The sequence below is a fragment of the Ahaetulla prasina genome, chromosome 2, assembly GCF_028640845.1.
Source record: "Ahaetulla prasina isolate Xishuangbanna chromosome 2, ASM2864084v1, whole genome shotgun sequence".
Taxonomy (NCBI): Eukaryota; Metazoa; Chordata; class Lepidosauria; order Squamata; family Colubridae; genus Ahaetulla; species Ahaetulla prasina.
In genome coordinates, this window is record NC_080540.1 from 10252574 (window position 1) to 10267509 (window position 14936).

At 42.6% G+C, this 14936-nt stretch overlaps 1 protein-coding gene across 1 annotated transcript in view; it reads right to left on the bottom strand.

Moving 5' to 3' along the window:
• Positions 1–372: 372 nt before the first annotated feature.
• The window catches only part of LOC131190352 (zinc finger protein 850-like), a 33319-nt gene continuing 18755 nt past the window's right edge, over positions 373–14936 (bottom strand). The window contains exons 5-6 of the mRNA XM_058167673.1: positions 9919–10034; positions 373–4957 (exon numbers count right to left, since the gene is read on the bottom strand). Of these exons, the coding sequence (XP_058023656.1) occupies positions 2965–4957; positions 9919–10034 (2109 nt within the window). The 3' untranslated portion in view covers positions 373–2964. The remainder of the gene's footprint in view (positions 4958–9918; positions 10035–14936) is intronic.

Here is a 14936-nt window from a genome sequence, read left to right on the forward strand (position 1 = left end):
AACAAAAATATTTCGGGTTTCAAATTAATATGTTGTTGTAACATCTTCTCCAATCACATATTTCTGCCCAGTATTTTTGCCTTCTGTGCATATCCACCACATATAATGAGACCCAGGTGTCTGGGGACATTTCCAACATTTAGCTGATTTATCTTCAAACATCTTTGCCAATCTTGTTGGTGGAAAATGCCCTCTACAAAAATTCTTATATAAGTTTTCTTTATATACGGTTGACGTTGATTTGTAGTTTCTATCCCATAGTTGTTGCCATTTTTCTAATTCTATTGTATAACCAATTTTTTTTTTGCCCATGCTATCATTCTTCACTTGTTCTTCTTCTAATTTGATACCCAATAAACAGCTATAAGTTCCTTTATCACCCTCTCTTCTGTTATCTTACCCAATTATCTTACCCAATTCTGTCAAATCCGTATAAGAACCATATAATTTAGTAACTTTTTCATATCTAGATTGTATTTGCAAACCTCATCAATCCCTTGCTCTTTCAATTCTTGTTTATTTTTGAACTTACCCGTTTCATTCAGAGTGTCTTTATATCTAATGATATTTCCCATACTAGTGATATTAGATGGATATCTGTGCTTTGCTATGAAACTATGTGCCTTACAGCTTGAAAATTAATGAGAGTCAGCCTCTCCTCTCCCCTTCTCTTCCTCAGGCTTGCCACACAGAAACATCTCCTATCCTATCACCTTATCAGAGTTTTGCTGTGACTAGTATTATGAGATAAACCCAGGAGCAAAACACAGCACACAGAACACAGAGCCTTTAGATAATTAACAGTGGTTTATATACAACTAAATATATACATACATATACATGGTAGATACCTTATCATACAGCTACGAACACAAGGAAAGCAATAAGATACACAAGAGAGAGAGATGCCCTCTAATGGTCACCAACAAGAAAAACACAGACTTCAGAGGATAATTAGAACTGCAGAAAAAATAATTGCTACCAACCTGCCTTCCATTGAGGACCTGTATACTGCACGAATCAAGAAGAGGGCCGTGAAAATATTTAGAGATCCCTCGCAACCTGGACATAAACTGTTTCAACTCCTACCCTCAAAACGACGCTATAGAGCACTGCACACCAGAACAACTAGACACAAGAACAGTTTTTTCCCGAAGGCCATCGCTCTGCTAAACAAATAATTCCCTCAACACTGTCAGACTATTTACTGAATCTGCACTACTATTAATCGTTTCATAGTTCCCATCACCAATCTCTTTCCACTTATGACTGTATGACTATAACTCGTTGCTGGCAATCCTTATGATTTATATTGATATACTGAACATCAATTGTGTTGTAAATGTTGTACCTTGATAAATGTATCTTTCTTTTATGTACACTGAGAGCATATGCACCAAGACAAACTCCTTGTGTGTCCAATCACACTTGGCCAATAAAATTCTATTCTATTCTATTCTATTCTATTCTATTCTATTCTATTCTATTCTATTCTATTCTATTCTATATATAGACACCTCTTAAAATGGTAACAGTCTTGTGTGGACCCCATCAGAGTTTTAAACCAGCGATTCCAAATGATGAATCATTCCCATTGCATCAGCTTTCAGTTGCTTCCGCTTACAACCTTCCATCAGCTTACAGCTATTAAATCTACATTCCCTGACACCTCTTCTCTCCCTCAGGCTTTCTAGCCTTCTCTCCCTCAGCCTTACCCGACGGAAGCCTGTCCTATGCTATCTCCTTCTCTCCAGAGTTATTTTCAAGTTGGAAGGGGGAGTAGAACATCTAACTCATTAGCATCAGTGTGTGTTATAATATAGAAAATACTAATGATCTGATGATCATTTCGAAAAATCCTTTCTTAATGAGCACCTAGAAGCCAAGAGGAACATACGTGGCAAATTTCAAGTTTGTAAGCTTTTACGTTCTGGAGATTTCATGATTATGGCGTGAGTGCTTTTTGCTTTTATATATATATAGATTTTGATGAACAAGTGCTTCCATTGTTGAAAGCCAAAGTGGTATCTTCAAATAATGCTGTTCTCTAATTTTCTCCCAAACGAACAAAAAAACATTTCTTATACAGTGTCTTTGAAAGTAACCATGTATCCTACTTTCCCCATACCATACCTTTGAAGGTCACCTGCAAGGCACAACGGCATTTACATCTGAAATTTTACACTGGTTTTGTCACTACCCCAAACTCCCCAATATATTTGCTATTCATATGGTTTCTTCCACTTGTGTGCCTCATTCCTGACACAATCTGAACAGACGTGCTTAGTGCACTGAATTCCTGGAACTGTTAGGAAAAAATGAAAGTTGAAACTCCTCTACTTCTCTTCTTTCGCTTTCTCCTTATACGAGGAACCACAATCTCCAACTATAGTCCGAGTGCTCCAATCCACAAGAGATGCTGGCTGGGGAATTTTGAGGCTGAAAATCTTGGGGCAGGCAAGGAAGAAAAAGGCTGGGACTCTATATGTGGCATTTCTATCATCTCCCATGATAAAAATGCAAAGAATGCTCCCAATATATTTTTACATAATTGCACAATTTCTGCAAAAATAAATATCCCACAACCACTTCTGCTGATGGCCAGATAACCATTATCATACTAATAGGTTGCAATTTCTTTTTTTTCCCATCCCATCTAATATCATTACATATTTGCAAAAAAAAAAAAAAATCAGCCCAATACCATTACAAATTCTTTGTAGTCTAATTAAATAGTCAGTTTCTCAACTGGACTTAAAACGGGACATTAGAAATGAAATTCAAGCCTTCTCTACACTCATCACTTTGGGTCTCATGTGGATTTTCCTGTGTGCAATAAGAGTGGAACGTTGCCTGAAGGACAGTCCACACTTGGGACACTTAAATGGTTTCTCCCTTATGTGTATAAGTATATGATTTAGAAGGTTAAACCTAGTGCTGAGATCTTTCCCACAGGCTGGACACTCATAATTTCTCTCCTGTGTGAGTCCTCTGGTGTTTAACCAGAGTGGAAATATCACTGAAACTTTTCCCACAAACAGGACACCCAAAGGGTTTCTCTCCTGTGTGAATCCTCTGGTGTCTCTCTAGGCTGGAATTGGTACTGAAACTTCTTCCACACTCAGAACATTCAAATGGTTTCTCTCCTGTGTGAGTCCTCTGATGTTTCACCAGGCTGTAATTCTGACTGAAACTTTTCCCACAATCAGGACATTCAAAGGGTTTCTCTCCTGTGTGAGTCCTCTGGTGTTTCACCAGGCTGGAATTGATACTGAAACTTTTCCCACAATCAGGACATTCAAAGGGTTTCTCTCCTGTGTGAGTTCTCTGGTGTATCACTAGGTTGAAATTCTCACTGAAACTTTTCCCACAAACAGGACATTGAAACGGTTTCTCCCCTATGTGAGTCCTCTGGTGTTTCCGCAGGGTGGAACTGGTCCTGAAACTTTTCTCACAATCAGGACATTCAAAGGGTTTCTCTCCTGTGTGAATCCTCTGGTGTCTCTCCAGGCTGGAATTGGTACTGAAACTTCTCCCACAATCAGGACATTTAAAGGGTTTCTCTCCTGTGTGAGTCCTCTGATGCATCATGAGATTAGACCTCTGAGTGAAACTTTTACCACAATCAGAACATTCAAAGGGTTTCTCTGCTGTGTGAATCCTCTGGTGTCTCTCCAGGCTGGAATTGGTACTGAAACTTCTCCCACAATCAGGACATTTAAAGGGTTTCTCTCCTGTGTGAGTCCTCTGATGCATCATGAGATGAGAGCTCTGATTGAAACTTTTACCACAATCAGAACATTCAAAGGGTTTCTCTGCTGTGTGAATCCTCTGGTGGCTAATAAGGTGGGAATTTCGAATGAAACTTCTTCCACAGTCAGGAAATTCAAAAGGTTTCTCTCCTGTGTGAGTCCTCTGGTGTTTCACGAGGCTGGAACTGGTCCTGAAACTTCTCCCACAATCAGGACATTTAAAGGGTTTCTCTCCTGTGTGAGTACTCTGGTGTTTCACCAGGCTGGAATTCAGATTGAAACGTCTTCCACACTCAGAACATTCAAATGGTTTATCTTCTGTATGAATCTTCTGGTGGCTAATAAGATGGGAATTCTGACTGAAACTTTTCCCACAAACAGGACATTGAAACGGTTTCTCCCCTGTGTGAGTCCTCTGGTGTATCACCAGGATGGAATTCTGACTGAAACTTTTCCCACAAACAAGACATTCAAAGGGTTTCTCTCCTGTGTGAGTTCTCTGGTGTATCACCAGGTTGGAATTACTACTAAAACTTTTCCCACAAACAGGGCATTGAAAGGGTTTCTCCCCTGTGTGAGTCCTCTGGTGTTTCCCCAGGCTGGAATTGGTACTGAAACTTTTCTCACAATCAGGACATTCAAAGGGTTTCTCTCCTGTGTGAGTTCTCTGGTGTATCACCAGGCTGGAATTACGAGTAAAACTTTTCCCACAAACAGGACATTCAAATGGTTTCTCTCCTGTGTGAGTCCTCTGATGTGCAACAAGGTCAGAATTCCGACTAAAACTATTCCCACATTCAAGACATTTACAGAGTTTCTCACCTGTGTGAATCATCCGGTGGCTAATAAGGTTGGAATTGGTAGTGAATTTTTTTTCACAATCAGGACATTCAAAGGGTTTCTTGCCTGTGTGAGTCCTCTGGTGTTTCATGAGCTGGGAATTCTGAGACAAACTTTTCTCACAATCAGGACATTCAATTTTCTCACAATCAGGACTGTCTGCTCTACATTGATTTCCAATTGACCTTTTCCTCCCAGTAACTTCCAGATATTTCCGTCTTTTACCTAATGGAAGAATAATCTCCCTTGACTTTTCATGTAATGTATGCTTGAATTTCACACTCTTCTTTTCCGAGCTAGAAATCTCTTCCTGATTTTCTCTCATTTCTCTCTCACTTGCTGAGGAAGGTGAAGAATTGTAGGCTCTGTGAAGGAAATGGAAAATATTTTGATTTCGGGACTGACTTGCTTTGCTGTTCAATGTTGCTTTTTATCCTCAGTTGTCCAAAGCACTCTTATTGCCGTCCTCCTTGTCTATAAGATTCAAATAAAAATGTATCTTTAATTGTGCATAAAATGGTTGCATAAGATGGAAAAAAAAGAAAAACATTTACATTACAATGAAAAAGCAAACATGCCACAATACTCAAAGAAGCTCTTACATTACTCACGACACATGGAAGACTACCCAGATCCAAGTTTGAATATCCATTCAATGATGAAATTCACTTGTTGACTGGGTCAATCACAAATTCTTAGCAGTGCAAAGGGTTGTTTTCACATACAGTAAAGTGAAAAAGAAACTAAACCCTTTATCATTTCTATGGTTTTACTTATCAGGGTATCATAAATATCAGCAGACCAGAACAGAAGAGAATAACAGAATTGGAAGGGACCTTGCAGGTCTTCTAATCCAGCCTCTGCTCAAGCAGGAGACCCTATACCAGGGGTAGTCAACCTTTTTATACCTACCACCCACTTTTGTATCTCTGTTAGTAGTAAAATTTTCTAACCGCCCACCGGTTCCACAGTAATGCGCCGTGTATGCCTCTCGCACATCGTGGATTGGGTTTGGGGGGCGCCGCCGGCTACCAGCTCTGCTTGTCTGTTACAGCTGGGTGGTTTGAGGGCAGATGCGCGAGCTATTCGGGGACGAGGCTCTTTTGTTTGCGGTTGCACTATAGCGCCATTTAGTTTCACTTACGTAATGTGAACTAAACTTATGCGCGGGCAATACAAATAGTATATTTTCAGAAATTTAAAAAGGAAAGTGCTTCAGTATTGGACAAAAGCCCTACCGCCCACCATGAAAGCTGGAACGCCCACTAGTGGGCGGTAGGGACCAGGTTGACTACCACTGCCCTATATCATTTTGGACAAGCGGCTATTTCGTCTCTTATGAAAAGCTTCCAGTGATGGAGCACCACAATGGCTGAAGGCAAACCATTTTGCTGGTTAATTGTTCTCACCATTAGGAAATTTCTCACTGCTTCCATTGTGTATAAAGAGGTGAACTAGCAGCCAAGTACTGCTAATAAAGTGCCCTTGATCAATTGATCATTAGCTAGTAGACTACATCTATAAAAGCTGAAGTTGTAGGAGTTTCCTGGTCTTTGGCATTGAGGTGTGTGTTAACACAATGCCAAAAATCCACCAGCAATGATCTTAGAGAAGACATTGTTGCTGCCAATCAATTTGGGAAAGTTTAAACGGCCATTTCTAAACAATTTAAAATCCATCATTCTACAGTGAGGAAGATTATTCATAAGTGGGAAACATCCCAGACAGTTGCCAATCTTCCCAGGAATAGATATCCAAGAAAATACACCCCAGGGTCAGACGATGCAATGGCCAGAGAAATTGCTAAAAAACAAAGACTTTTATTTGAGACTCTACAGGTTTCAGTTAGAATAGAATAGAACAGAATAGAATTTTTTATTGGCCAAGTGTGATTGGACACACAAGGAATTTGTCTTGGTGCATATGCTCTCAATGTACATAAAAGAAAAGATACGTTCATCAAGGTACAACATTTACAACACAATTGCTGGTCAGCATGTTAAATGTTAAGATTCATGACAGTGCAATTAGAAAAAGACTGAACAAATCACAGGAATTCTGGAACATTGTCCTTTGCACAGACCAGACCAAAGTGAGATGGTTGGCCATAATGCAGTGACACGTTTGACGAAAACCAAACACAGCATATCAGCACAAACATCTCATACAAACCATCATGCGTAAGTTGGCCAGCGTCGCAACGGGACGGTGTGTCTCGGTGCTCTGGAGAGAACGCCAAAATTCCAGTCATTTTGGGGGTCCTTTCTGGACCATAGCTGTCCTGGAGGGACAGTGAAGAAAGGAAGCATCGGCCGGTGCAAACAGGGAAGTTCTAAATTCCCTGGAGCGCCGGCATTAGCCTCTGACCCAGTGGCATGGGAAGACAGTCATTAGGAGCTGTCAAAAGCCAGGGCGGCCACATGGAAGATTTGAGCAGGAGTAGTGATTGAACAGAGTATTGTTATCAGGTGAGTGATTGGCCAATTCACAGCTAAGAAGGAAACATTCTTAAAACTTGAAAGAAGTTCCAACCTGAAATTAGTGGCTAATTGGCATGCGGAAACTCAAAGTGAAGGAAAATAAAAAACAAAGAGGACCTTTAAGATCAAAGCCCTAAAAGGAAACTTTCCATCTGGATTTAAAATTGGACTGGGAAGAAATTAAAAATAACAAAAGAAAAAGAAAACTGAGGAAAAGTATTTTTAATAAAAGGATTTAATTGAAGAAGAGGAAGTAATTATCTTTGTGGATTAACAAGTGACATTTTATTGTGGGGGGGGGATTTGTGAATTGGAGAGAGACATCTGCTGGTGGAAAGGATTGCATTACTTAGACCACCTTAGGAAATGACTGGAGGAGTAATTGTTTAAAGAGCTGGGGCACGATTTCAAAAAGGAAATGACTGGAGGAGTAATTGTTTAAAGAGCTGGGGCACGATTTCAAAAAGGAGCGGAAAGAATAAAGACTCAAATTGGAACAGTTTATATGAACTTTTGAATTGGACATTATTTGGAAAGAAAAAAGAGACATTATATGGACTTGAATTCGAATTAAATCCTTTCTCTTTAAATTGATAACATGGAGAGTTGGGAGTATGAGTATGAGGAACTAAGGGAGATGCTTCAAAAGGTGCGAGAATCACTTAAGGGAAATAAAGAAGCAGAGGAATGGTTGAAATGTAAAAGAAGAGAGGAGAAAGAAAATATGAGTGAGAGACGGGAGGAGCAAGAATACAATGTTGAAAAGGAAATAATTGAAGATAACATAACGATTACACTGGGATTAACAGTGGCAGAATAAAAATGGACAGGGGGAAATATCTCTCAAAGAAGAAGAGAGGAGGAACAAATGGGAAAAGATTGAGGGGGAAAATTAAAAGAATAAAAATTAGAGAAAGGAGGCCGAAAGGAAGATACAAGAAAAAGAAAAAAGAAGAAGATAAGAGAATGGGAGAAAGGGAGGAAAACATTAAGAATTGGAATTTTGGAGAGACCGAAAGAAAATGGTTAAAAGGGGAAGAAATGTGTTGTGAATGTTGTAAATGTTGTACTTTGATGAACGTATCTTTTCTTTTATGTACACTGAGAGCATATGCACCAAGACAAATTCCTTGTGTGTCCAATCACACTTGGCCAATAAAAATTCTATTCTATTCTATTCTATTCTAAGAAAAATGGATAGCAGAAAGGAAATTAAAACATCAATAGGTTGATTTAAAGGAAGGATAGTAGTAGTAGAAATTGTATGTAAGAAGTAAATTAGAAGAAATATATAGATTATTGTAAAAGGGAAGTAAGAAAAAATGAAATGAAGTGTATGTAAGAAGCAAAAAAGAAGAAATATACTATTTAATGTAAAATGGAGAAGTAGATGAAATGTGAAAGATAAAATGGATTATGTTTTGTTGTCTGAGGATGCATGGATTGGAGAGAACTATACTGGATGGTAAAGAAATATGTTTTAAATATTGAAAAAAATAAAGAAATTAATTGAAATTAAGGTATAAAACTGAAAAGTTAGTAAATGATACAAGAATGAAAAGAAATATATGCAAGAAGCAAACAAGGAAGAACTATACTGTTTAAGAAAAATAGACCAGTAAATGAAATATGAAAGATAGAATGGTTTATAGGTGAAAATAATTGAAAGTGAGACATAAAATTGATTTTTTTCTTTGTTGTTTTTTTGTTTACATTTATACCCCGCCCTTCTCCGAAGACTCAGGGTGGCTTACAGTGTATAAGGCAATAGTCTCATTCTATTTGTATATTTACAAAGTCAACTTATTGCCCCCCCAACAATCTGGGTCCTCATTTTACCTACCTTATAAAGGATGGAAGGCTGAGTCAACCTTGGGCCGGGCTTGAACCTGCAGTAATTGCAGGCTTTGTGTTCTTAATAACAGGCTTTACCAGCAGTAATTGCAGGCTTTGTGTTCTTAATAACAGGCTTTACCAGCCTGCGTTATTCACCGGCCCAAATTGAATGTTAGAAAATGATGTATGCTAATGAAAAAGAAAAAAAAGCCCCTTCCCCAAGAATGAAATATTTTGGGGAATGTTAAAAGAGGCAGAATATTGTATTTCCCCAAAGGAGAAATGAAGAAAAAAAAATCTTTAAAAAGGCAGAAAGCAGCCCCAACAGTTTCCAACAGATGCCTGAAGTCTTTAGAGGTGGAGATTTTGTGCCCATTTAGAAAGAGAGGGCCAATCTATTCACAAACAAAACACCTTCAGCTCCAGTTGATGGGATTAAGAAGGACAGGACAGGACTTTTAGGACATAATGGGCCACCACCATTAAAATGGAGCATTTCAATCACACAACCCCAAAGACTGTATAAAGGCCCTCTTATCCCAACCTCATTTTGTCAACAACCTAAAAAAACCAGAGGCACATGAGTCTGAACCTGTTGCCCTGAGAAATCAGGTCCAAAGCAGAATAATGGAGTTGGGGGGGACCTTGGAGGTCTTCTAGTCCATCCCCTGTTCTGGCAGGAGACCCTATTCGATTCTGAACAAATGGCTGTCCAATCTCCCCTTAAAACCCTCCAGTGACGGAGCAGCCACAACCTCTGGAGGGAAGCCATTCCCAAAGAATCAACTTTTATTTAAAAGAGACTTTTTCAATCTTCCCAGCAGCAGAAAATTCCAGCCACCAGTTTCACAGCCTGCAGCCCCAGTGGGCTTCCATTTGGGGAGGGAAGGAACCTGCAGCAGCAGCAGCTGACCTGCTTCAGCCCAGTTGCTTCTCTGCTTCCAGGCCGTGGAGGGAACCGAACAGCCCGACTTGCTCCCCGACTCTCCTCCCACCTGCCCTCAACTCACCTGCCAGCTGCTGCTTCGACCCTGGGAAGAGTAGAAAAGCCGCTCTGCCCACCACTTTTCTCCCACGAGTCATCCGGAAGAGGAAGTTTCTCTGCACTTCTCTCTTCCCATCCTTTCTAGCAATGCAGTACTCGATGGTTTGAAAACTCCTCTTTCAAGCTCAAGGGCGGGCACTAAAGTTTGTGTGGCTTTCTAGGCAAAGATGTTGCCTGATCGCCATCTAGCGACCTGAGGTGGAAAAACACGCTTGTCCAGTCTCCACCAAGTCCTTTGGAAGATATTTTCACTAATTACGTGGCAGCAGGTCCTTTCCGACTCCTAGCAACCGACCTTTGCAACTGAGCCAAGTATTAATGCAGCCTAGGATTGTACTGGTTATTTTGGCTGTTATCACTTATTGTTGGATCACATTTAAGTGATCGTCCACTGGGACTCCAAGATCCCCCTCAAAGTTACGGGCATTAAACCAGTTTATACTGGCTCAATTCACCTAGTTTATACCTATGCAGTTGGCTTTTCTGGTCTAAGTGTAAAACTTTTATCTGTGTCATATCATTTTGTTAGATGGGGCCACTGTTCAAGTCTGTCAAGTCTTTTTTTGGATCTTGAGCTTGTCTTTTGGGACATTGGCAATTCCTGCCAGCTTAATGTCATCTGAAAATTTGATAAGTTCCCCTTCTATCCCCTTGTCTAGATTGTTTATGTACATTTTGATGAGTAGTGGGCAGGGATGAAATCCAACAGGTTCTGACAGGTTCTGGAGAACCGGTAGTGGAAATTTTGAGCAATTTGGAGAACTGGTACCGGAAATTTTGAGCAATTTGGAGAACCGGTAGTGGAAATTTTGAGCAATTTGGAGAACTGGTAGCGGAAATTTTGAGTAGTTCAGAGAACCGGCAAATACCATTTCTGGGGTGGGAATGGAGATTTTGCAATAGCTTTCTCCCAGGAGTGGGGAGGGAATGGGGATTTTGTAGTATCCTTCCCCTGTTCATGCCCACCAAGCCATGCCCACCAAGCCACATCACCCCACCAAACCACGCCAATAGAACCAGTAGTAAAAAAAAATGATTTCATGACTGGTACTGGGTCTAAACTGCAACCTGAAGGTATCTCACTGCTTTCTTTCTTCCATGAGGGTGTAGTTCCATTGAGGACTGCATGCTGAATACGATTGGTCAGCCAGTTAGAAACTCATTTTGTGTGGGTGCTGTCTATCCCACATTTTTCTATCTTGCCAAGAAGTAGTCTGTGATCTACTTTATCAAATGCTTTCCTGGAATCTAAGTATATTATGTCCACAGCATTTCACTGGTCCACTCTGTTAAATTCGGGCAATAACGAGGCAGGAGACCAGTGAGTGACAACAGCTCTTTAGTTTATAGTGAACCCAGCAAAAACCCTCCGACAAAATCCCTCCTTTTATACAGTTTCGGCTTATGCTTGAACCAATCAGCAACGTGCTTGTTTCCAAAAGTTTAAAGATACATTACACTCCTCCCCTCCCAGAACGCATTGTACCTATATTTACATTTATTTAGCATATCATTTCTCAACGTAGTCACGCAGGTAGGAAGGGCGTTTCCTGACCCTTTCGGACCTGCGCAATTCATTCTCGGGGAGTGAGTCGAGCTGTTCGGAGGGACTTTTAGTTCCTCCTAGCTCCTCCTCTTGGCCGTCCGGCCCTGGATTATTGGCAGAGTCGTCCCTGCTGTCTTCCTGAGGAACCGGTTGGCGTCGCTGGACTTCATCGGACTCAGATAAGTCTTGCGCCTCCCGGGTTCAGATCAGCTGTGGGTTCAAACATTTGGTAGTCAGGGCCTGGCTGATTTGTTTCTGATTTGTTTGGTATTCGCTTCTGACTTGATCTATGTGGCGCCCATACTCGGTTGTCTTTAACTCAACCAAGTATGACTTTGGACCGTTATTCCAAGGATTGTTCCTTTTAACCATGTTGGACCCTCGCTATAGTTGTGTGCCCACACTGGGTCCCCAACTGCCATTTCCCTAATTTTTCCTTGTGTTCCCCTGTACCCATCTGGGGTGTAGGTTGGGTTTAAACGATCTAACGGGCACCTGAGCTTTCTGCCCATCAATAGTTCCGCCGGGCTTCTGCCTGTTGCTACTGGGGTTCTATGTTGGACTGCCAGAAAGAAGTCTATCTTTGTTTGCCAATCACTTAGACTTATCCTAGATAACGCTTCTTTTGCGCTTCTAACGAATCGTTCTGCAAGTCCGTTCGACGCCGGGTGGAAAGGCGCCGAGAGGGCATGTCTGATGCCCTCCTCTGCCAAGTACCCCTCAAACTGAGTTGCCGTGAATTGCGGGCCGTTGTCGGAGACCAGGGTGTCGGGTAACCCATGGGTTACAAACAGGTGCCTTAGGACTGATATGACTGCCTCAGCCGTCATGGATCTCATAAGGATAATTTCTAACCATTTTGAGTAGGCATCTACTACAATTAAAAAGGTTTGCCCGTGGAACGGGCCGGCAAAATCATTGTGAATTCTGGACCATGGCCCCTGGGGTTTCTCCCACTCTCTAATTGGGGCTGTAGGGGGTAGTGGCCGTGACTCTTGGCAGGGTTGGCATCTCCCTACCCTGTCGCTGATTTCCTGATCCATCAAGGGCCACCAAACATAGCTCCTCGCTAAACTCTTCATCCTCACGATTCCCGGGTGACCCACATGCAATAGTTCCAATACATTTTTCCGTAGTTTTTTTGGAATGACCACTCTATCCCCCCATAACAGACACCCCCCTTGAACCGACAGTTCCCCTTGTTTTTTCGCAAAGTCTTTGAACCGCTCGCCCGGCGCAGCTGGCCACCCTCTTGTACCCAACCGATTACAGTCCTTATTGTAATGTCCTTGTAAGATGCCTAGCCACTTCTTAGATGTGACTGGGCCAGAGTCCCAAGAGTCAATTAATAAGACTGGAATCCCGGGTGGGGTCCTCGATTGCCCTGGTAAAGGGCATCTGCTTAGAGCGTCCGCATGCCCTACGTCTTTTCCGGGGCGGTGGATCAATTTATAAGAGTATGCCGCTAGGAAGATAGTCCAACGGGTCAGCCTGGGTGAAAGTGCAACGGGTGTTGGGCGGTCGCCTGCCAATAGGCCTAGTAAGGGCCTATGGTCCGTGACTATCTCGAAGTCTCGCCAAAACATATTCATGGAATTTCTTCACCCCGGAGACTATCGCCAATGCTTCCCTATTTAGTTGGCTATAGTTCCTTTCGGCCTGGGACATTGTTCGGGAGTAATATGCTATAGGGGCTTCCGTTCCATTCGGCAATCTGTGGCTGAGCACAGCCCCCACCCCATAGGGAGATGCATCACAAACTAGTACTAATGGCAACGTGCCATTATATTGAATGAGGAGGCTATCGCTAGACAAAAGGTTTTTTACCCCTTCGAATGCCCTAGCTTCCGCCTTCCCCCAGGACCAAACAGCTTTCTTTGCTAGTAATTTGTGTAGCGGTTCGGCTATCGTTGCCTTGTGTTTTAAGAATACCGCATAGAAGTTGACAAGACCTAAGAATGCTTGTAACTCCGTTTTATTTTTGGGAGCTGGGGCCTTCCTGATGGCCCTTACCTTGCTCTCCGTGGGGTGAATCCCTTCCCTGTCTATGCGGTAGCCTAGGAATTCCACGGATTCTACCCCAATTTGGCATTTGTTAAGCTTAACTTTAAGCCCGGCAGACCGGAAAATGCCCAAAACTTTTCTTAGTCTAACTCCCAGTTCCTCTAAATTCTCAGCTGATACCAATACATCATCGAAATAAGGTACCACCCTGGGTAAACCCTGTAAAAGTCGCTCCATTAGGTTTTGAAATAGCCCTGGGGCCACACTAACTCCAAACTGGAGTCGAGTGCATTTGAAAGCACCCCGGTGCGTGACAATTGTCTGCGCCTCGGCTGTGCTGCTATCTACGGGTAACTGCTGGTAGGCTTGAGCCAAATCGAGTTTGGCGAAAACTTGCCCTTGTCCCAACGAGTGCAGCAAGTGTTGCACTACTGGAACGGGGTATGCACTCTTTTGCAACGCTTTGTTTAACGTTGCCTTGTAGTCAGCACAAATCCGGACTGATCCGTCCGGTTTGACTGGGGTCACTATGGGTGTCTCCCATTTCGCATGGTCAACGGGCACTAGTATTCCCTGGCTAACTAGCTTGTCCAATTCCCTATCAATTTTTGGCTTAAGGGCAAATGGGACCCTCCTAGCCTTTAACCTGATAGGGGCAACCTGCGGGTCTAGATTGAAAGAGATAGGGGTCCCCTCGTACTTGCCCAGGCAGTCTTTGAAAACGTCCTCGAACTCCTTCAGCAGTTCGGCCTTGAGGTCGACTTCGTTTCTGAAGACCCCGGTCACTCCCATGCCCAAAGCTCGGAACCAGTCCAGTCCTAGCAAACTCAGTAAGGTTCCATCGACTATGGTGATGGGTAGGGTCTTTTTGAACTGTCCATACTTGACTTGGACGGACGTCACCCCTCGAACAGGGATTCGATTTCCTTGGTAGTCCTGCACTCTCAGCTTCTGGGTCTGTAGCTGGCGCTTCGCAACGGCTGGCAAGTCTTTCACGAGGGTGCCCCAAGACATAATTGTGATCGATGAGCCGGTGTCCACTTCCATCTGGCACGGCACTCCTTCAATGTACGTCTTGGTAAAAATATTTTTTCTCCACCTTGGTCGATGCGAGGCCCACTCTCACAGCGGTCTGGTTTAAGTTCGCGCCTTTCTTGTTTGAGCCAATCACGGGTCGCCTTGCCGATCCAGCGCTCTGATTGGTCGATTTGAATTTTTGGCGGGAAGGTTGGGGGGCTCGACAGGCCTGCGCTATGTGACCTTTCTTTTCGCACCGCCGACAAATAGTGTCCTTAAACTTGCAGTTTTGTCGTTGATGTTGGCCCCCGCAACTCACGCAATCACCCCGGTCCCCTCTCTCCGACCGGCCGGTGTGGAAAACCTCTTCCTCTTCCTCACCTTCTGACTCGGCCTGGACTTCCTCATTGTGGACC